The 22,345-nt window shown below is 35.3% G+C and overlaps 1 protein-coding gene across 48 annotated transcripts in view; it reads right to left on the reverse strand.

Moving 5' to 3' along the window:
- The window catches only part of RIMS2 (regulating synaptic membrane exocytosis 2), a 483,921-nt gene that overhangs the window by 360,913 nt on the left and 100,663 nt on the right, over window positions 1-22,345 (reverse strand). For 40 of the 48 annotated variants that reach the window (XM_042785735.1, XM_042785736.1, XM_032987992.2 and 37 more), the window contains one exon: window positions 18,749-18,760. The exons of the other annotated variants lie outside the window; for them this stretch is intronic. In XM_042785735.1, the coding sequence (XP_042641669.1) occupies window positions 18,749-18,760 (12 nt within the window). The remainder of the gene's footprint in view (window positions 1-18,748; window positions 18,761-22,345) is intronic. 48 annotated transcript variants of the gene reach the window in all.

The raw sequence follows: 22,345 nt of genomic DNA on the forward strand, positions 1-22,345 counted from the left end.
ACCTTATTCATTCAACTATACCTGTGGGATACCTTCACCCTTTGTGTCACACCATTTCCTTCTGTGAAATTAATGCATTTAGTCAATTAAGTATATTACAGGAGCAAAGATAATCTCTGAATTTGTGACTATTATAAGTGTTGATAAAGTTTACTTATTTTTTCAATATTTTGCTATGCCACTAGTCTGTGCTATGGTACTGACTTTCACTTTCATTCAAGCAATAAAGTTATCAGTTTGACCAAATGCCAAAACATCTATTATGTTTATTGGCCCTGTATCTGTAATTACATATGGATACCCAACCCCCAAAATTGTATTAAATACCATAAGGATTCCAATACCAGCAAATAAGAGTGGGAAAGCTTATATTACTGGTATGAGTAGCATTTTTACATATATCTTAAAGGATATGTGTATTTGCACACAAAAACTCTGTATACTGAGACAGTGACTATACTACACATTTGCTCAAGTTTGTAGGGAATGGATATATTATGTATGAAAATTTATAATGGTCATAAACAACCAAGTACACATAAAAAAAAAAATCCCTTCTTGTGCATGCATTTGAGACAGCATATAGTTACATGATTCTATCTTTTAAGCATAAGAGACAAATATAAGTGACTACAATTTTTAGAAGGTATACTCACTCGTTTCTACTAACACTGTACTTCTCATCCTAATGGACAGTGCATCTCCCTTGTATTTGTTTTTTATTATCCTTAAGACATATATCAGCCATTTTGTTCATTTTTTTTTCAACCAAGAGTACAATTAACAAATAAGACATTTGATCAGGGAAACTGATTATTTATGTTCAAAAAATGTGAAAAAGGCCCCCACATGCACAGTAGGACTAGAAACTGCTAGTTGGAACACTAATCCAGGTGGGTTAATATAAACCAGAGCACATCCTTCCTAAAGTATACTGTATAAAAAGAAGCAGTTCACGTACCAAACGACTGATATTCTTCAAGATCTGCAGAGGCAATAATTTGCTTTTATCATTACGGCCCAGGCACAACTCAACTCTGTCCAGTCCAAAGTGTTTCTATCAATGCAAGTGGAAATAGTGCATAATTCCTGCATGGTGTCATACTGACCATGCACAGCTCCTTCATGATCAGTCATGATTTCTGTGAGAACTAGATGGTGTAAAGACCCAGTGAGGAAATGGCTAATGTGAAACCAGGTGGGATCTGGACACAGTACACACAGGTGAGTGCTACATCCCAGCAAATACAGATGCACTGCTTCCAAAACAGAGTTTGTAAGACCACAAAGTACTCGACAGAGCCATGAGGACTCATTAAATAAGTGCAGTGGGTTTTGGCATGAAATCAACTTGCCATAAGTGAACAGAAACTACAACACTGTTCTACAACGTCTTTCTTTAACCTTGGAAACTTGCATAATTATGTAATATATTGAGAATATTTAGTTGACCAAGCTACACCTTTACTAAAGTTTCAGATTTGTAACAATCTTAGGAAAGCATGAGAACTAAGCATACATTTGCTGTCACTTTTCCTGGCAAATTTAAGCTCACTAAATAAGAATACTGGATAGAAAGAGACCTTGTGTATCAATTCCAGTTGCCGGCACCAGCATTTTTTTAACAATTTTATAGTTTAATAAAGTTCCATTTTTATATTAACTAGGAATAATGAGGTCAAAATCTGTCAAAATGCTTTTCAAGTCCTACAGCTACAATGGAAGGAATGCCTTTTAACTTCCAGTGCTCATTTATTCCAAGCTAGTTTATTGCTATTTACTCTTGTACCAGTGTTGTTATTTAGTTTAAATACCTCTTTTCTCTCCTCAGTGTTTGCTGCCTGATATTTTTATAGAGACCAATCACATACCCTCTCTGCTTTCATTTTTCAAGACCAAATACATTTTGCTCTTTCAGGCTAAGCCTATACTAGCAAGACGAATGTCACAGGGCCAGGTGCTGGCCCATAATTGCCTGTTAATTCTTACACTTCCTGGAACAGCTAGGCCTTTGACAACTAGCATCTCCCAGACAGTGCCAGCACACAGTGTAGGAGAACAGCACAGAGAAAGAACTGCTCCTAATAAGCAGCTTGGACACAGCTATCCTGCAATGGAAAGCAGAATTAAGGGCTGTAAAGCAGGACTGAGTCACACAGGAGTCCCTGGCCTGTAGTCCAGAGTAGAAATTCTTATTAGTCCTTAAATTCCTGATGTTACGCTTAGCGCTATTTAATCTCACTTATTTTTACTACTGGCATTCACAAGGTCATCTGGTTCTTTATTATACGGTATCCCATTGCTCCCCTGTACTGATAAGTATCGAACTTTGTGTCACCAACATACTTAATTACAGCATTCTTGTTCTCTGTGCCAAGGCCACTAGTGAAAATACTAAAGATCTTCCCCAGTACTAATGCTTGAGGAACTCAGCTAGGAAGTTGCTTATAGCTTTCTGCTCTATATCATTCAATTAATCCTCATTGTTTCAGTTTAACCAGTAACTTCTAGGCAGTCTTGTATCATTCAATCTTCTGCAAAGAAGTTACAGTTGTTACAATCTAATCCCTAGCCATCTCTGCACACAAACAAATTCCTTGGACTCCTTGGTCCAACTGGGTTTGCCTGTTTGTTCCCTTAATCCTCTCTGGAGAGACTGTTGATAAAGCAACTTTGCTGATGGATTAAAATTCATGATGGAGGAAAGGCAGTTAAATTTTTTGTAGAAAAATACCAATAGGCAGTTATGAATGAAGCAAGGTAATATACATTAGAATTACTAATTTTCAATGCTTTTATAGCAAAGTGATTGATGCTAACAGTTTATAACACAAATCCAGGATGCCTGCAAATATTGTTTTATTTAAGAAAATTTTATTACAACATTCTCTTACTTTCTTAACTATTTTTATAATAATTAATTCAGAGAAAATAAGTACTGTGTTTCACCAGATTTCTCACACAATACAAATCATCCAAATGACAGTTCCAAGTTGTTTTCTTTCACAAAGACTTTTAATCTCAAGTGAACTGGTAAAAATATTCAAATATCTTACAGTGATTTGATTTTGAGACTTCTGTTGCTTGAAAGTCTCAATTAGATGTTATTTATGCTGCTTTGTGTTCAAAGTTCTGTACTAATGTCACAGCTTCATTAAGGAACCAGCTAATAAAAATAACAAATGATCTACAGCACAGAGGTGCCGAGCATATTCACTAGTTAATGCCTGTAAACTGTCTGAAGATGAATGGCACTAAGTGTTCACAGGTTATTTAGTACTACAAGACATGATATCAACATCAGTAAGAGGCCAAAAATGGAGAAAATGTGACAGGACCACAATAAGCCTGAGGTCTATATGCAGATAGCATTAAATTAAAGTCAACAGAACTACTCCTCTTACATCACCTGTATCATCACTCATTACTGAAATTGTCTGAGAAAAATGATTCAACTGTAATGAAATGTAACAGAATGGTAATAGAATAATTGAAATGCTTATCATGCAGTTACTGCTATATTGAATCCCATATAAACATTCTCCAACTTAACATAAACTTGATGCCTAGACTGTAGCAATGTAGTCACAGCAGCACAGCTCTCAGTGCAAGCTGCAAAGCTCAGACAAAACACAAGACATGCAGAATCACAGAATCATAGAATCATCCAATATCTTGAGTTGGAAGTGACCCATAAGGATCACTGAGCCCAGCTGCCTGATCCTTGCAGGACTACCTAAAACTAAACCATATGACTAAGAGCATCATCCAGATGTTCCTTGAACTCTGACAGGCTCGGCTTGGTGCTGTCACCACTTCCCTGGGGACCCTGTTCCAGTGACCGACCACCCCCTCAGTGAAGAACCTTTTCCTAATGTCCAACCCGAACTCCCCCTGACACAGTGTCATTCCCCTTCCTCGTGTCTTATTGCTGGTCACCAGAGAGGAGGTCAGCACCTCCCCCTCCACTGCCCCCCTTGAGGAGGTTGTAGACTGCGGTGGGGTCACCCCTCAGCCTTCTCTTCTCCGAGCTGAGCAAACCAAGTGACCTCAGCCACTCCTCATAAGTCTTGCCCTTGAGACATTTCACCATCTTGGTCTCCCTCTTCTAGACACACTCTAGCAGTTTGATGTTCTTTGTACATTGAGATGCCCAAAACCGCACTCAGCACTCCAGGTGGGCCACACCAGTGTGTTGTAGGGTGGGACAATCACCTCACTCGACCAGCTAGCAATGCTGTGCTATCCAGGCTGGAAACCTACACCAAGTTGCATGCTACAACACCTACACATCCTATGCCTACATGAGATGCAGCCACAGTTAACCCTGACAGACCAGTAAGAAAATCTAAGATTAAAAATAGTTTACATGTACGTCAGTATGTCAGTTTAATAAATTTCAAAATAGAAAAGGAGAATAAGAGTAGAAAAGCAACAGACTCAGTGATACCTAACAGAATCAGGTATATATTACATACGAATATGCCGAAGAAAATAATCATATTTTACAAAAGGAAAAAGGAAGTTATGTACAACGTAATAAAGCTTATTTTTAAAAAAACAGTGTCAAATAATCCCCTTTGTTAGGAAACACATCTGGTTAATTGCTTACATTTCTACTTTATATATATTGACAACTCTCTGTACTTCCATAATTACTTCTTCCTTTAAAATATCTACAAATTCCACATATGTGAAGTCCTTTTGCTACTTCAGTAGCCTCTTGAAGTATCTAGGTGAATGCTCCCCCATCACTACTAGTATAAATTAGCAGGCTTTGAAAGTGTTGTTAGTGAGAATTACTGCCTTCCCTAAAATAAGTACTACTTTGCATCTCACTCGGATAATTTGATCTACAGTTTAATGACCACTTCCTGCTTTACTGTTCTTTTGCATCCTTCCATCTTGCAGGGAAAGAGATAGAAGCTGGTAAAACTCTTCACATAGACATTATGTGTATGCGAACTGACAGTATAAAGCAGAACAATGCAAAGTCTCATACCCTAAGTCCTTCATGTCCCTCAAAACTCATGAGAATACAGATGAAGTAAGAACAGGAAACAAATCATAAACTAAGTGTCTTAAAGAATACCTATACCTGAATAGACTAGTAATGTCTCTTCTTAAAAGCGTCCAAACTACAATTTCAGTTTCCAGCCAACAACTAACTGACTTTTCAAGGAATATTATATAATTATAAAGATAATTTGGTCCTGGCAAACTGTGCACCAGGATTTGAAGCTCTCATCAGAATAAAAGGCTTTCTAGAAGTATGTCCTGGAAACTAGGCCTGTGCTTTAGAAATAACGTGCAGTTTGCCTAACAAAGAACACGAAGTTTGTTAGGAAATCTTTTGAAATAGGCTGTGCAGTAATTACATTCCAGCTCACAACTGAAAGCTCTTATAAATTTACCTTGATAAACCAGCATATTTTACTACTGTCATCTCCATGAGGCTTCTGCTTCTCCCTTCATTTTTTCAGCATACATTACAGAAAACGTTGAGTGAAGCAAGTCAAGGTCTGTGGAGACACCACAGCCTGTATAAATGAGCTAGGTTAAATGTTTGAGGCTTCAGAAAAAAAAAAAAAAAATAGTTAAACAGGCACTTCCGTTGAGATTAAATCCTGACACAATGGTTTCTTTATGAAAGAATTTTTCATCTTCTCAGGATGTGAAGTTATTTCATTGCCAATTCTGGACAAGACCTAACCCGTATTTAACTCCACTGAAAGTGAAGACAGTGGTCTATTTCTCTCTGAGAAAGCCAACCCTTTCTCCCCTAGTTGTTATATGTGAATTTGTATCTAGTGGCATGCTCTACCTCAAATAATTGCCTTACACAGCAGACAGCACCTGTTTTGTGGATTTGGGGCATGAACAAACCCTTACCTGTGACAACTATACGACATGCAGAATAGAATGTGCCATAAAGGACACAGCATTGTGTTACACTTTCCTAGAACTGGATAAAAAGTAGAAGTGGAAATCATCTGAAATACTGACACGGCAGTATCATCATAAAATATTTCTGGCTCCCTCTAGTGGGCTGTACCATGTTAGCAACGTTAAATAATGAACCAACAGTAAAAGGCTCTGGAAAGTTGTAACAAAAACTTTGAAGTCTTCCCTCAATACTTCTGCATTTCTGTAACCAACCCCTAAAGATGGCCAGATATTTGTAAAAGTTCCCGTTTTATTGTATTTGTCCTTTCTTTTAGATTTCAGATCTAGATACTCGAAAGCCTTAAAAGACCTGGTTCCACAATGTATCGATCTAATACCCAAGCATTTGGATAGTGTGTGTCCCCCGTTACAGTATTCTCTGATTAAATTGTTCGTGCTATAGTGTTATCTTTTCTATAAACAAAACTAAGTTTAGGTACCTTAGGGCCTCTTAAAATCTGTAAAGTATAAATTTTCACAGTGCAAATCCTTGAATCTTTGAATTTGCAGAATCCCCCGTGTCAACAATGAACACCTGCCATGGATCGAGATGCTTTAACTACTTGTATTCTTACAACAGTTTAGTTTGATTTAATCTTTTTCTTTTTTTTTTTTTTTAAGATTTTTCCACCTCCGTAGTATGCAAGTGCTCCTTAAAATTGCTGGTTCCAAATAAAAGACTTATTCAAATATATTAAAGTGACCAAAAAAAAAAAAAAAATCCTTATATTTCTATTGCACAGCTCATATTATCAATAGCAGGAACTTTGAAGCTCTAGATTAGAACCAGTAAAGTCTTTTTTTTTTTTTGTAATTAACTAAAACTATACCTAAAGAATTTTAATTTTATTCCCTAAATGAAAAGCTCTTTCTCTTTTTCTCTGCATCTGCCAGTACAAAGAAATTAAATTATTGAAATCCTAATTTAAATGTCACAGAAGCACTGACAGAGTTTTGTGTAGCCTTTCGGTTGGTTTTGTTCTTTACTTTTTACAATTAGGACACTAGTTGCAGTAATATGTTTAAGTCAAAGTGGATGACAGATGATGAGTATGCCAGTCAACTGCCTTCTGGTTTTATGTAATGAGTGACCACAACTGACTTTATGAAGATTAGCTTACCATCATGGATTCTAGAACTGAAATTCGAGCCCATTCTTCGAAATACACTTACATACACTGATAGTATTTTAAAACATTTTTTAAAATGGTAAATTGTAAAATAGACATTCTGAAAGATTGAGGGCTCCCCCTACTACAACCAATGTTTGCAAAGGCAAGATTGTTCCAGCTTTGGTTAAACTGCCACAGAGATAAATCTTTCAAAGACTGATTCTGTGTGACTCAAATTTTCAAATGAGGGAAGGGAAGCGCTCTTTCAGGAAAAAAATGAAAATGTTAGATCAGTATTAGTTAAGTGTGAAAGCAATGAAGCTACCAGTAGACAGCACAGAAGACATGATATAATGCAAGAAAAGGGAAATGGTATTCTGCATTTTACTGTATTAAATCTGAAAACCATGTTCCCATGACAGAGCTGACACACAATGTACAGACTGCTGTACCTGCCTATGACTCTGACTCTTCTTATACCTTGCTCAGAATTATATGATGCCTGAAGAATGTTTGTTGAATAACACTGGTTTTGAGTGAGTAAGTCATAGACAGCTGACCTCACTGTAGCAAATGCATACCTGCTCTGACTTCTGAAAGTGAACAGTATGTACGCTTTCAACTTTTATAAAAAGAACACCAAAATAATAAGAATGCTGCATAGTTTCTTCTCATGAATTCACGGTAGTTTCCTGACCATTCTCAAATATCCTATCAGAAAAGACAAAAATTTGGGTTCAGAGAGAAATTACTTCAAAAAATTATTTATTATTTTAAAAAAAGAAATTTTAGCACAGTTACACTACAACCAAAAGAAGTGAAAATAGCAGTTCTTCTGTCCCAAATCAGAATCAGTTATCTTTCTTTACATGTCAGAAAATGGTGAAACATTTAATTTGATGACTAGAGGGGCATGCATTCAATAAAGCCTATAGTGTAAGGATATGCACTTTTCTAAGTTTTCTATGATTTTTTTCTAAATTCACTGAAGTCATTCTACTCAAGAAACTAAGTAAATAAAACTAGTTACTTTCATAATGTTCATCACATTCAGATCAGTGTCCTCACATGGACACAGTATTAGGTTCATAGTTCTGAAGGATGATTTCTTCAAAATATAGAATTTCATAATACTAAAATTATGAAGTACAGGCAAAAAAACCCACATTCACATACTTCACTGTTAAAGAAAACCAGAATGAAGATGAAATCAAACTTCAGTAATTTAAAGGATTCCTTGGGACCTGGGTCAAAGTGATCGGAAAGGCAAATATTTAAAAAGATTTATTTACAGATTTTCTTGGGATCAGTTATGTCTTCATTCCTATTTGACAAGTTGATTTCCTACAAGCATATGGCACATAAGACAGGGGAAGAAATGCTCACATCAAAATTAGCATCTCCATATATACAACTATAACCAGATTTTGAACGTGATCACACAGAACTGCAAGGATGAAAGCCACAGGATGTACTTGGTTTGGTTGGGATAGAGTTCAGTTTCTTCATAGGAGCTTGCATGCGGTTTTGTTTTGGATTTGTGCTGAAAACAGTGTTGATAACACACTAACGTTTTAATTACTGCTGAGCAGTGCTTACAGAGCATCAAGGCCTTTGCTCCTCACACTGCACCGTCAGCAACTGTGCTGGGGGTGCACAAGAAGCTGGGAGTGGACACAGCTGGGACAGCTGACCCCAACTGACCAAAGGGATGTTCCATGCCATCTGACATCATGCTCAGCATATAAAGCTGGGAAGGAGGTTGGTGGGGGCCCGCTGCTCGGGAGCTAGCTAGGCATCGGTTGGTGGTGAGCAATTGTTTTAATTTTTATTACTTGTCTTTTTAGGTTTTCTTTTCCTCTGGGTTTTTTCTTCCCTGTTTTCCTCACAATTTTATTTTTAATTATTATTTCTTTTTCCTTATTAATCTGTTTTTATTGTCAACCCATGAGTTTCTTTCTCCCATTTACCCTTTCAGTTCTCCCCTGATCCCATTGGGGCAGGGAAGAAAGCAAGCAGCTGGGTGGTGCTTAATTGCCAGCCAGGGTTAAATCACAACACAGGACAACAAAGCTTCTATTCCACAATAAAACCACTTTTTACGAACTTACAACAACTGAGGTCCTTGCCTAAGTAGCATGTTTGTAATGCTGTAGAAAATCTAGCAAATGCTGGGATATACAGGACAAGTCTGAGTAACTTTACTATATGCTCAGGCTTTAAGAATAATAACCCCAGCTCCCTTACTGGACAACTACAACTGGAAAGGCATAACAAAGTCTCATTGCAGACTTTTCAAATGACGGAGGGGAAGAATCTGATTTGCTTTTTTACATTTCATTTGATGTCAAGAACTGTCTGAAAGACTGCTTTAAGGTTTACTGTAACTAAACAGAATCATATAATCAGATCTGGACCAAATGAATTTGTTATATGTTGAAAGAGTTGTACTTCCACTTTGGGTAAAAAGGGATGCTTCCTGTGTAGTAGTTTTTAAAAACTATTCAAATTACATCAGGGCTGTCTAAAAGCAAAATCTATTTAAGTTCCATTAATACCCAAAATTCAATGTCGGATTCATCCTCATGTGCCAGGACTGCTACTCATGAGGTGAGAAATACTGGCTTTGGAGAGGTCAATAAGAGGATTTATATACAGCTCTCAGATTTATATACAACTCTTCTCCTCTTGGCCTAGAGACACACTCTTTTCAATTCAGCATCAGCTATGAGAACTACTGCACACTTGAGGGGAAAACAGGAGAAAGAATGCACATGTATTTACAGTGTGAATTACAAATTTACATGTGCATGTCATCTAGATATGGTTTTCCACGTCAACAGATGTGAAGAAAACTTTTTCAGGCTAATTAGAGGCTTGAGAAAGGTCGATCACTACAGCACCTCATCTACTGAGAGCATTATCACAATGACAGGAACAAGGTGGCACACTGGGGCAGTGGGTTTAGATTAGTTCTGTCTTCACCATCCTTGAAGGAAGTAATGCTGTGTTTCCTGTGCTTACTAATTTCATCACTGCAGAGTACACCCCGATTTACGGTACTATTATTCTCAGTTGGCTTTTGACACTATGCTTTCAAATCAGATCCATACTTCTCTAGTTATTTATTTACGAACATTTTTGACAAAGGTATCACAAAGACCTGCAACAGAGACTGATCACAGAAGTTTTATGAAACTTCTGATTTAAAATATCTTGCAGCAGATCATTTCTGAGGGACATACACTTCACAGATGTGCTCCACAGGGCCAAAACAATACATTTATGTTAAGGCCTGGATCTTTACCATTAAAGGACCCAGTAAATTCACAGCCTTCTTTGTTCAGCATGTCACCTACGCTCTATAGGAGGCTTCAGCTAACAGAATTCCATGCTGATCTGAATGGTAACCAGGAAATAAAACTATATCTATTTTAAAAGCACTGAAAGCAAGGACCGTGTCTTCTTATCTTTACTAAAAAGGTTAACATGTTTCATTTACATAAGGTTTTCCTTAAATAATCTCCAGATAATCTGCACAGGTAGTGTCGTACTAAATATGAGAAAGATAGATTAACAAATAGTGTTAATAAAAGCTAAAAGTTATAGAAAAAGGAAAAGCCTAATAGCCTTGGATTCACTATTACTTAAAATCAAATTTAGAATTTGTGACACAAGTAAAATAGAAATATCAGAATCCTATTCATAGTACAAAATGTATCTGTGGTATTCTATTAAGCTTTTGGCACAATAAAATTATAAAAGTCTAATGTTGCAGGATCATAGCTATTTTATTTCAAAGTATTTTATAAATAGCCAGTTAAGATAAATACATGAAGAGGCTACAAAACAAAAATAATCACATTAATCTAGAAGGAGTCCATAAACATAGATTACTACCAAAAAATCTCTTTGCAACGTGAATATAATGATAAATCATTTTCTCTTGAATAAAAAATAACTTTTTTAGACATTTTTAATGAGCACTTGAGATTGGTGTCTGGTTCTATAAACTAAATTGTGAGCTGATTTTCACTTTTTGCTACAAAACAAATATTCTAATAACAATGCAAACAATTACGCTTTTCCCAAATGACTGAGGCCAGACATCCACTATAGTGAAAGTTTTCTTTGGCCTCTCCCAATGATGTCCATGACAACAAGAAGCAAAACCAGGATCAGATAAAACTAAAAAAGAATTTAAGCCAGAGTAAGAGGAATTTCTTTCCCACCTACAGACCAAAACCAATTTGTTAAAAAATATCTATAATCATCATGGTGTTACAGTTTAAAAATGAACTAATAGTGAATACAGACAGACAACTGTACAGATTGGGAGAAAAAAAACACATTTGAACCCTCTCTTCAATGTAGAGGCAAAACTATTTTAATCTCTTGAAAAGATACCATATAGTCCCTATCTAGAACTGTAAGAAATCCAAATTGTTAACAACAATAAATATCATCTTTCATAATCACATGACCAAGTATCTGAGAGCAAGAACACCTTAATTAACCAGGTCATGACTCTGAATTTATGTAGCAATTACACTGAAACTGAAAGATGAACAGGTTAAATGAACACTAGTGATTATCACTGCCCAAGTTTAAACATTTAAAGACAAATGGGAGGTGTACCTGTATACACAGTAAACTAAATGACTAAGATTCTAACTTTAGTTAATAAAGATACATCTACAATTCTACCAGTATAAAAACTTTCTAGGGATTTATTTTGTGACAGCATATTATCCCTAACATCAAACAGAACTCCTGTTAATTTTTTATGTATTTGGTTTACAAAGTATTTTATTTCTTGCAGATCTAAAATGATAAGGACTTGTGAACTACGTAAAACTAATTCTCAGAAAAACTACAAACATTAACACACATCAATTGACTGCTATTGAATTAGCTACCTGAAATCCAGGCTTTTCGGAAGATCTCCTTGATGCTGAATGAAGGCATCTTTATAGTAATTCAAAGCAAGGAAGTTTTAATTTTCAAATACCCTCCTATTTATACTTCATAGGTGACATCTTGTTTAAACACAGTATTTTTCACATTTTTTACATTTCTTCATGAATGCACTGAAGTCCAATATCTGCTGAAGTTGTCTACATAAAGTCACTCATACTATGCTGAATAACTCTCTTATCTATGCATCCAATATTTGATATGTTTGCCATACAAATTCCTTTTTTCACACAGCAGAACTAAACTGCAAACAGACAATATTAACCCAGATGCAAGGCCTTTTTCATTTATTTCCTCAACCTATCAGTAAACTGTTCCTTGAAAACACTAGCTAAATAAAGCTGTAAGTAAACAGTTGAGGGAAAAAAAAAAAAAAAAAAAAAAAAAAAAAAACAACAAACCCACAAACCAAAAAACACCCTAGGGAGGTTTGCCGCTTTACTCTATTACTAGCAATGTCTTCATTATTTATATATATAGGCACTGGTCTCCAGCCACTGAAGCTGAATCTAGATAATTAAACATTTATACCATCCCCTGCTGTGCCATAATGTCTAACTGTGTCCAAAGAGTCCTAGGTGTGCTGTTACACACCTGGGACTGAAACAAGGAATTTGCTGAGCTACCTTTGATAAAGGTCTACACCTGGAACTTAATAGCACATGATATGGTTTCTGAATAGTGCAACAGGTGGCAAATATAACTTACTGCTCAAGAACTGTTTAATCTTCTGCTTCCAGAACTGCAAATAGCTCTATTAATTTGAACAAAATTAAAGTGAAAATTTATTGATGTGATAAAGTTTATATTGTCATCACACTGTTTCCATACACATTTTAGGACAAGATTATTTTAGGACAGCTTGAAAAATTTAAATGGAAACAGATCTATTTTGCACAATTTGAAATTAAAAGATAAATTTCTAGTGCTATCATAACAGGAAAAACAGTTAGCAAAATGAAAGCCAGTCTCTCTCATTCCATCAGGCTCTCTCTAAATCAGCTCTAATGCTTTTCAGAAATGCGGTACCATCTAAAAGCAAACCAACTACTTCTGATTTCTGCACTATAAAAATACACCACCACACTGTTCATGTACAGGACAACGTTTATAGAAGGAACTAGTACCTTTTATGCTGTCTGTTGTAGGTGAAAAAATTATACAAGTATTTGGGCACATTAACCCTTGCTCACCTCATATAGAAGTACATATACGACTGTAAAGATTTTCAGATTTACTCCTCTAGTTAGTTCTCTGTTCATTCTTAGGCAAGAAACATATCTAACTGTGTTCTTCAAACATGGAACTTGCTAACAGAAGCAAAGTCTCACTACATACATATGAAACCCCATGTAGTCATTAGATTGATCTAGTTAAGACCAAGCTACATCCTGTCAAGAAGTTACTTAATTTTACTTTCCAATTAACTTTCAAATACAAGAGAAGCTGGAAAAGGAGACTGACAGTTCGTAGGACCACATGCCCCTTTCTTTGAATACTGTCAAGGGTATGCCATTGATCTGTGCATAAGGAAATGGGCCAAAGATCATTGTGGTGAAGGAAAAAAAAAAAAAGGAAAAGAAAAGAAGTTTCCTTCCCCATGTCCTACAACTTCTCCAGCAGCTCACAGAAGTTAATACAAAGTTGGACTACAATGTAGTATAATCTCCTGTTCCTTGACTGTGATGGCCAACACAGAGTGTATCTTAGTATGACAGTAAGACCATCAAAGTTAACACCACATGTGATTCAATTTAGGGAAAATATTTGTACGCCAATGTAACCATCAGTAGGATGCATCTACTATGTGTGGTCTTCATCAGGATTTCAGGCAAGTTTAAATCTGCAACTTTGATAAGATGTATGTAAACTGACTACATTCTATTACGTGTTACATCATGATAGTCTTGAAAATAGTGAAAACTGAAAGCTAGGTAACAATTTTGAGTGGAAAACATGATTTGACTGTGCAATCAGAGTAAAAAAGCAACTTAGTACTTAAATATATTTACATAGAGTCCATTTTATTTATGTTTTGCAATCCAGCTCCATGAAACAGAAGACAGAAAAACCTCAGGATTCAGTGCCATTTTCATTAAAATCACCCTCTGCTACCAGAAGTGCATTCTGTAGTGATGAAGGAAATAAGAGTGAGCTCTGAACACAGTAAGATAAAGGATAGCAGCTTAGACAAATGGATACATGAGAAATGGGATCAGAGAACAGCCTAGGACAAGTGGCCCAAGACAGGAAGGTCTAAGTTGCCAACTCTCTGAATTACTTTTAGAGATTCCAATCTGAAAGACAATACTCAGGAGCTAAGGAAAAGATTAAGCTTCCCGCAGCAGAGAGATACCTCAGAAAGCGATCTTAAACAATACCTGGTGCAGAAGGCTTTTGTCAGAGGTATTCTAAGTCTAGGAAATATTCTACTGGTTTTGTGAGTCTCTGTAAAAAAGTTTTCCCAAATTTCAGTAATCTGGAAATTAACATATTTCTTGGTTAAAAAAAATACATATTCTTTAGAGCATATACAGCCCATGAAAACCTTGATGAGACTCAGAGTGTTTTTTCATAAAACACAAAGTCAGTATGAGTCAAGTATCAAGAATAGGGTAAAAGTTTACCCAAACAGGTATTTTCCAATAGCAAGAAGGCAGTGGCAGGAGGAACCACCTACAGTTTCTACAAATGTACGTCACATTTGTGCAGTTGCAGGTGAGAAAGCTGTAGAGCACTGTGGAGTTACAGGCCTGCAACACAGATGATTTAGAAACAACGGGATTCTTGATAGGGCCAAGGACCTGTTCAGAATGGCAGAAGTACAATGAGAAAAAAATTCTCTCTTGTTTAACAGTGAAATTTGCACAAAATGACAGGAAGCATTCTCATGACCACCTTGGTCTCTCCTGACTGGAATAATAATATTCATTACTCTGGAACATGGTAGGGAAAATGAGAATAGGAATTTTTAACTGCAGTAAGGCAAAGGGAGGGAGAAAAATGCCCTATTGCTTTTGATCTTTTCTAATGTAATTTCATATAGAATTGTTTTATGACACTAATTTGCTAAAAGTAACTGCCATTGTCTGAACTGTGTGTAGAAATCACAAAAATTATTAAACTTTCATTTAATGATTAAAGTTCAAATAAAATTCCAAAGTCATTCAAGGTATTAGCGAAATTAACCTAGGAAACTATTCAGTAAATTCATTTGATTCTGAATTTGCCTAGAGGAGTCTTTGAGATTACTTTATCAAAAAAAGATTTTTCAGCTTCTTAAGACTGGTGAAGGTTGAAGACTTGATTTTTAAAGACAAGCTATTTGTCTGTGTCTTAAGTATTTCAAAATGCATAACATTACAAAGGTAGAAGACTTATTTCAAGGAAAGTGTCAAAAGTTTTATCCACATGCACAGGAAATAAAGATAGAACAAGGAGGAAGTTCCCTAGCATTGCTGCTCAGCTTTATCCTTTACAGAATTATAAGGCTTTGATTTACCTGCAGCAGTTTAAAACAGATTCCCTAAAAACAACTTCCTGAACCCACTAAAAGAGATGAAAGAACAGAGAAAGTATCAGAATCTCTGAAGGCCAGGCCACCAAATTGCCCATTTCATGTCACTTTCAAATTTGTCAACTGAAAATGGACACTTGAAAAACATGAATTGATGTAGCTAAAACTTAAATGTCCATAACTAAACACAAAGTTTTAAAATCAAAGTTTTAAAAAGCCAGACCATGACAAGCAAGTAATGGAACCTAAATCAGAAGGAATTATGTTTTCTCCTGCCAACTGTTTCCAAAAACTTCCTATGTTAGGTTGCTTACTAATTTGCTTTCCCCAGAAACATCAGTGATTACCTAAAGGCACTGTCTCCAAGCAAAGGTATGTAGTATATAATTTCATTTAAATTCAGGATATCATTCAGTCAAAATTAAAATATTCTACTACTTCTTCATTTCCTACTCTTTGCAATGAAGATATGTTTTTACACAAACCATATTGCACTTCTTAGTTCCTCATCTTTTTAATCACACCTTCCATGATTTTCAATGATATAGCCATACAATTTCACTACTCTAGGCTAACAGTGTTGCTCATTTTAATAAAGTTTTTTGGTTAGGAGTATAATTGTCAAAATCTCAGTAAAAGGAAGATGATCCTGTCAATCTTTATTTTTTGAAATAAACTTCATTTCAATCAGCCTTAATTGACTCTTGTTTCTCAAAGAGCATCCCTCTATCTCATAGTCACATTTTGATTGAATAATAGCGATGCAAATTCAGTAAATCCTTTAAAATGTACCTTTGTGACTTAAAGAAAAAAAAAAAAAAAAAAAAAAAAAAAAAAAAAAAAAAAAACGGATCCTATGTGGAGAAAGGCACAGTGAGATTTATACTCCAAAGTGGTATTAGGATGTAATACAAGTTCCCTTCCGTACATGTTTATTCGCACAGCTGTACAACTACATTACAACACAGTCAGGATTCATGTCCAACTCCATTCTCCACCACCATAAATAGCACCAGTAGACTGGTCCCAATTATGATTGTCCCAATTATTCAACACCATGTACTGTCCTAACTTTTCCCTGCAATCTTAATCTTTATCAAAAGATGTGACAAGATTTCTACAGGGACATACTAAAATGTCTTTCTACTCAACTCCTCGCAGAACTGATGCTTTCAACACAACTCATTTTCCAAATCCATGTTGATTAATTGGGTCAATATACCACCAACACCACCAACTATCTATAGCTTTATCTAGGAGCACTGTAGATTGAATTTGCCATTCTATGGTTACAAAATACACAATAGGCCTCTAAGAATTACTAGAATTCACACCTTCTCTGATATGCTAACACTGGAAAATGAAGGATAGCCAGTAATATTAAGGATTCTCTAAGTGGGTCAAACTACTGGTAAATGCTGTATCACACAAAATTTAAAAATCCTGTTTATAGTGAAGCACCTGTTTTGATGATATCTTCATACAATATACCAGGGGTTTTAACCTTACTGTTAGAACCAAAGAAGGTAGATGAATACCACTGCTGTTCCTACTTCACAGTGTTTGTAGGTGAGAAAAAGCTGACCTAAAGTACTTATTGTTCCTTCTGCCTTCATAACTTCTAAAACATCTATTTCAAAATCAGCAGACACAGATGTTACCTAAAGCAACTTGAGGCACCGTCATTATTTATGGAAAAATCTAGCTAGTTGATTAGCTAGGGAAATTCCTGTCCCTTCTCTCCTTACCACAGGTACATAGTGAAACTAGATAATCATATAACCATACTACTGTGACCCCCCTCACTTTTTTTTTTTATTTTCCAAGTGAATTTAGGATTTGATACTGCTACAATATAGATGAGTACCTCACTGACATTAGTTGGATTGACTCTGAGCCTACTGTCAGCATGCATCAATTACAAGATTTTTCTGAAAGGGTAAATTCTTCAAGAAAACTATGCAATCCTCTAACAGACTGGGAGACCAGTATGTGGCCCACCACAAAGATCACTTGCCTGCTAGTAAAAACATATCCTACATGGTAAAAACAGCAGATAGTTTACAACTTTTGTATGAAGCAAAGTACTTCTGAATCAAACATGTGAGTTAAATGTGAGCCTTGACACTGCTATCAGTAAGAAAAAATTACATTTATTGTAGTAAAAGACTTTGCTGTGTATACATTCACTAAATGCATATGAACACTGAAGAATTTCTTTACTCCATCTAATATAGGAACCTACTTTCCAAGCACTACAGGGCAAGTTGCTTTTGCAAGCTCAACTCTTTAGAATACATTAGAGATTTTCACAGAAGAGCAGATTTACACTAGACAAGTAGTTTTCTCAATTCTGTTATTTTTTAAAAAATCACATTTAATTTGGTAAAATATTGAAAGATATACAGGCTTATTCCAAAATTCAGGTTTATTCTACCTTTTCTAAACACAACTAAAATAAAATCAGATTAAAATATTTACTGTAGGTATAATACTATCAAGACAAACACTGTGTCAGTGACATGCATAATGTCTAATATTATTTCAACATTATGCTCAATACAATATGTGCACTACATTTTAGGAATGCCTACACAACATTTAATGTAGAAGATAATTTATATGTTAGTGGATAACTCTATGACATTGCTGGCATATTCCTAAATGTTGAGAATTAATGTTTTCTTAATGTCTACTGGTATCTAATTGTATTGTCATTAAAAATCAAAACTGAACTACCATGCTAAAAAACATTACAAGCTTAAATGTTGAGTGCATACATATCAATGATACAAGCATGACTACCACAAGGTGCAAAAATTATTTCGGTAACTTTATGCCACTTTGATAAAAATAATTTGTATTTTTGTATGAGAAACACCTATAAGACAATTACCTATTTATTTTTTTAAAACTGTGCACATATCATATTGTAAAACTAAAGGAAAAGTAGGGGCATGCTCACAAAAGCTGCAAAGAGGAATATCATGCATACTGTTCACAGCAACTCACAGATTATTAGTAAATTGTCTGAAAAACAGGTAAGCCTTTCATGCCAAACATTGCTTTCATTTTAGTGACAGTAACTCCCCTTGCCTTCAGCAGGAATTACACCAGTGTAAATGAAAGCAAATGCAGGCCAGCAAGTAAGTCTACCCATAAAAGAAAAGAACTTTAGACAGAAAAAGGCTCTAACCACTTTGTCCTCCTGGAGTTCATATCCACGAAAGCAAGAAAAAAAGGACAGAAAAAAGACAAGGAAGGAAAGAGTCACTTTCATTTTGAAAGCAAGCAGTAGTATTTGTTAGTAAAATAAACAAACAAATATTGAAGGAATTAATATATCTCTTTCTTATTTCCCCTAGTGGTAAAGAATATATAGTGAAAATTGTGTCATTTAAAAAATTTTCTTAATCATTTCATGGGTTAAATTTAGACTATTTGATATAGCAGAGAAAACCTTTGTACAAAAAAACCCAGTAAAAATAATTTGGGAGTCATGTCCGAATTACTTTAATAAAAGAAATAGGGCATCTCATAAAAAGGATGCAGAATTTAGCTCTACATGCCTTGGACCTCAGTGTTCCAAATCATTAGCATGAATCAACCCTTTGCACTTGCAAAGAGTCCAGTGAAATGAAGAATGTTTACTACAGCCACACATAGGGCATGCATAATAGCATAACTGCATCTTAGTCACTCAGCAGATCTTTAAAATACTAGAGTTTTAAAGCACAAGGAGATAGAGTTTTCACCAATGTTTACTGCATGTCATGTCAGATCTATATCATTTATACTTTATTTTTCATACCCATAAATATTGAACACAAAATTCCCATTGATTATTATTTTCCTTGAAGCAATTATTATTTTAATTGTCTAAAATTGTAAATGGAATAATACTTTAGAAAACAAAAATATTCAAAATGTTTCAGTCAAAATTATTCTCATTTTTGTGAATGATGAATGGTGATTTTTTTTTTTTTCTGGTACCTTCATTTCACATGCCAGTACAGAGACTAAATCTAGGCATGCAATTAAGCACTAAGCCATGTTGGAAATATAACTGCTCACCAAGACAGACTGACATCTCATTTTATAGCTTTATTGTTCAGATACCTATATGGCATGTAACTTTGTGCTCCCGTGCTCTTACAGAAGATTTAGGTTCCCCTCAATACTAGAGATACAAACAAACAGGAAAGAATACAACAGAGGCTAACCAAGACAGTCATGACACTAAAGCACACAATATACAAGGAGAAGCTGAGGGAGATATGCTTCTTTAGCCAAAAGAAGGTTGGGGTAAGAAAGGTTGCAGGAAGAGGGAACTACTTGCATTCATCAACTACTTAACGGTGAGCTACAGGGAAGACAGAGACAGAATTTTCTTGAAGATGCACAGCTAATGGACAAAATGCAACAATCAAGGGATTGGATCAGATATAAGAAAAAAACAAAGTCACAGGAGTGGTTAAGCACTGAAAGAGGTTGCCCAAAGAAGCTATGGATTCGCCATCCTCAGAGATTTTCATAACTCAGTTGGACAAGATTCTGAAAACCTGGTCTGACTTTGAAGTTAATCCTGCTTAGAGCAGGTCTAGATAACCTGCACAGGTCCCATCTGACCCAACTAATGCTATGATCCTGTGTACAGTGGTAAAAGATTAAAGTAGCTTCAAAGATGCTATGGGTTTTAGCGGCATTCTCAGTTATACAAATAGCAAATATCACTGAAAGCTATCTAAATCACAGGACTTCTAAGCATTATCTCTCTGTGTGAAGAGACATATTTATCTGCACAGCACCAGGTGCTCTGCTACATTCCTAGTGGGGCTTCCTTCCCACTGCCGTAAGAGTGGAACTAGTGTTCATAGATATTTTGAATGGAAACATCTAGTGCCTCAATTTTGCGTCCTCACCTCTGAAGAAATATACTCTACCATGCAAGAGGAGCATAATCCATAGGCAGGTATTTGTAGCACAGAGGCTAAGAAATTTTTAAAACCGTAAATGCCTGAATAGGTTGCTTTTTCAGTGAATGTCTCACAGCTGCATGAAGGGGTAAGTAACAGCACAGAAGATCAATTAATCCAACTCCCCACTTTAAGGATGCAGACAGCAGTTAAAACTTTAAAACAAAAGAACTTGAGAAAACGAAATAAGGTCCAACAAGACACAGTAGGTAAAATAGCACATAGCAAAGATAAAGTTTTTAAATACATTAAACAGAAGAAAAAAGTAAAGGTAGCAGGTTTCACAAAAAAGCAAACAAACAAAAAACCCCAACAAATGGGGAACAGACACAGTAATAGTTCAAACTAAAAAATACGAACATTTTAAAAACATTTGATAATGAATGAAAAATGTAAATATTAAGTAGGCAAGGTTAAAACTTATACAAAGTTTTAAAGGGGGCAAGATCCTTAAGAAAAAAATTTTGAGGTGAAAAGTATCTTCATTTTTTTTAATCACACAGATTAGTTTACTGTTCTATGTGCCTAGGCTGGCTATTCTTTAGAGCAGGATTGCTTGTTTCTAGTACAGTGCTTAATGTCTTAATAACTTCTAATGTCTTCAGTTTAAACTTTTGTTTTTCATATTCTGCACTGTACCACTATCCCTCAACTTTTAAAACAGAGCATAAATAAGGCCTATAATATTTCAAGAAAATGCTTAGAAGTTATGCTATTTCCTTATAACTTTCACTGCACAAGACCCATAGTTTGGTCATTTGATGTGTATTATGTGTAGTATTCTCCTAAAAGATATACACTGAAGCATGGGATAAAAGGCAACAAATACAAGTTGGAACATGGGAAATTCAGACTAGATATAAGGAAATCTTTCTATTTTTTAATCATTAGAATGGTCAAGCATTGGAACAGCTTGCTCAGAGTGGTTGCTGAATCTTTATCCTTGAAGATTCAAAATTCAACTGGGCAAGGCCCTCTGAAAACTCATGTAATTCAACATCCTTTAAGCAAGAAGTTGGATGAGATGACCTCCAGAGGACCTTTCCAACCCAGTTATTCTTCAAAACTTTTTACTCACTCATGAAGAAAATCTAGCTAGATTAGCCTTTTTAAATAACTTCCTCCTATATGCAATAAACCTACATATAGAAACGTTCTGGTTTCTCATTCATATGGATTTCTTTACTAGTTTTATCTCTATTCCAAAAATAATGACTACTATAATTCATCCATTGTCCTGACTACTTGTATGCTGTTCTAACATAATACTCCAGTCTAGCCAAGTTGTAAGTAATGATTATATATAGAAAATTTGACCTATAAATTCTAATAGTCTTCTGCAAACACGCAGATGATCTGCATGTCTTCATACTATGAATTATGTTCTAATCTATTGTTTTCACCCAGTAGCTTTCACCTAAGATATGAGTATTTTTAAAACACTTATAAGGAGTAAAGCCATAATACACAAGAAAAAATGTAAATTCATACAAGGAAAGTAAATTCAGATGACAACACAATGGAGTATACACACAAACCAATAATAGAGATGAGCTAGAAATAAAAAAATTAAAAGACAGAAACAAACTCTCACTACAACACTGATATATATTTTAGAAAGGATAGTTTAAGAGTTTTGAGACAGTTTTTCTAATTGGCTCATAAACACTGATCTGGTAATACTGTTCCATTTCATCACTGTATCATTTTGCCAAATCTTAATTTGTGCTCAAATCAAGAGTTTCCAAAAAACAAATTTTACTTTAATCACAGAAAAGATAAAACAAATACTAAAGGCATTCTAAGATTGTAAAGCA

The sequence above is a fragment of the Tyto alba genome, unplaced genomic scaffold (assembly GCF_018691265.1).
Source record: "Tyto alba isolate M040663 unplaced genomic scaffold, T.alba_DEE_v4.0 Super-Scaffold_9, whole genome shotgun sequence".
Classification (NCBI taxonomy): domain Eukaryota; kingdom Metazoa; phylum Chordata; class Aves; order Strigiformes; family Tytonidae; genus Tyto; species Tyto alba.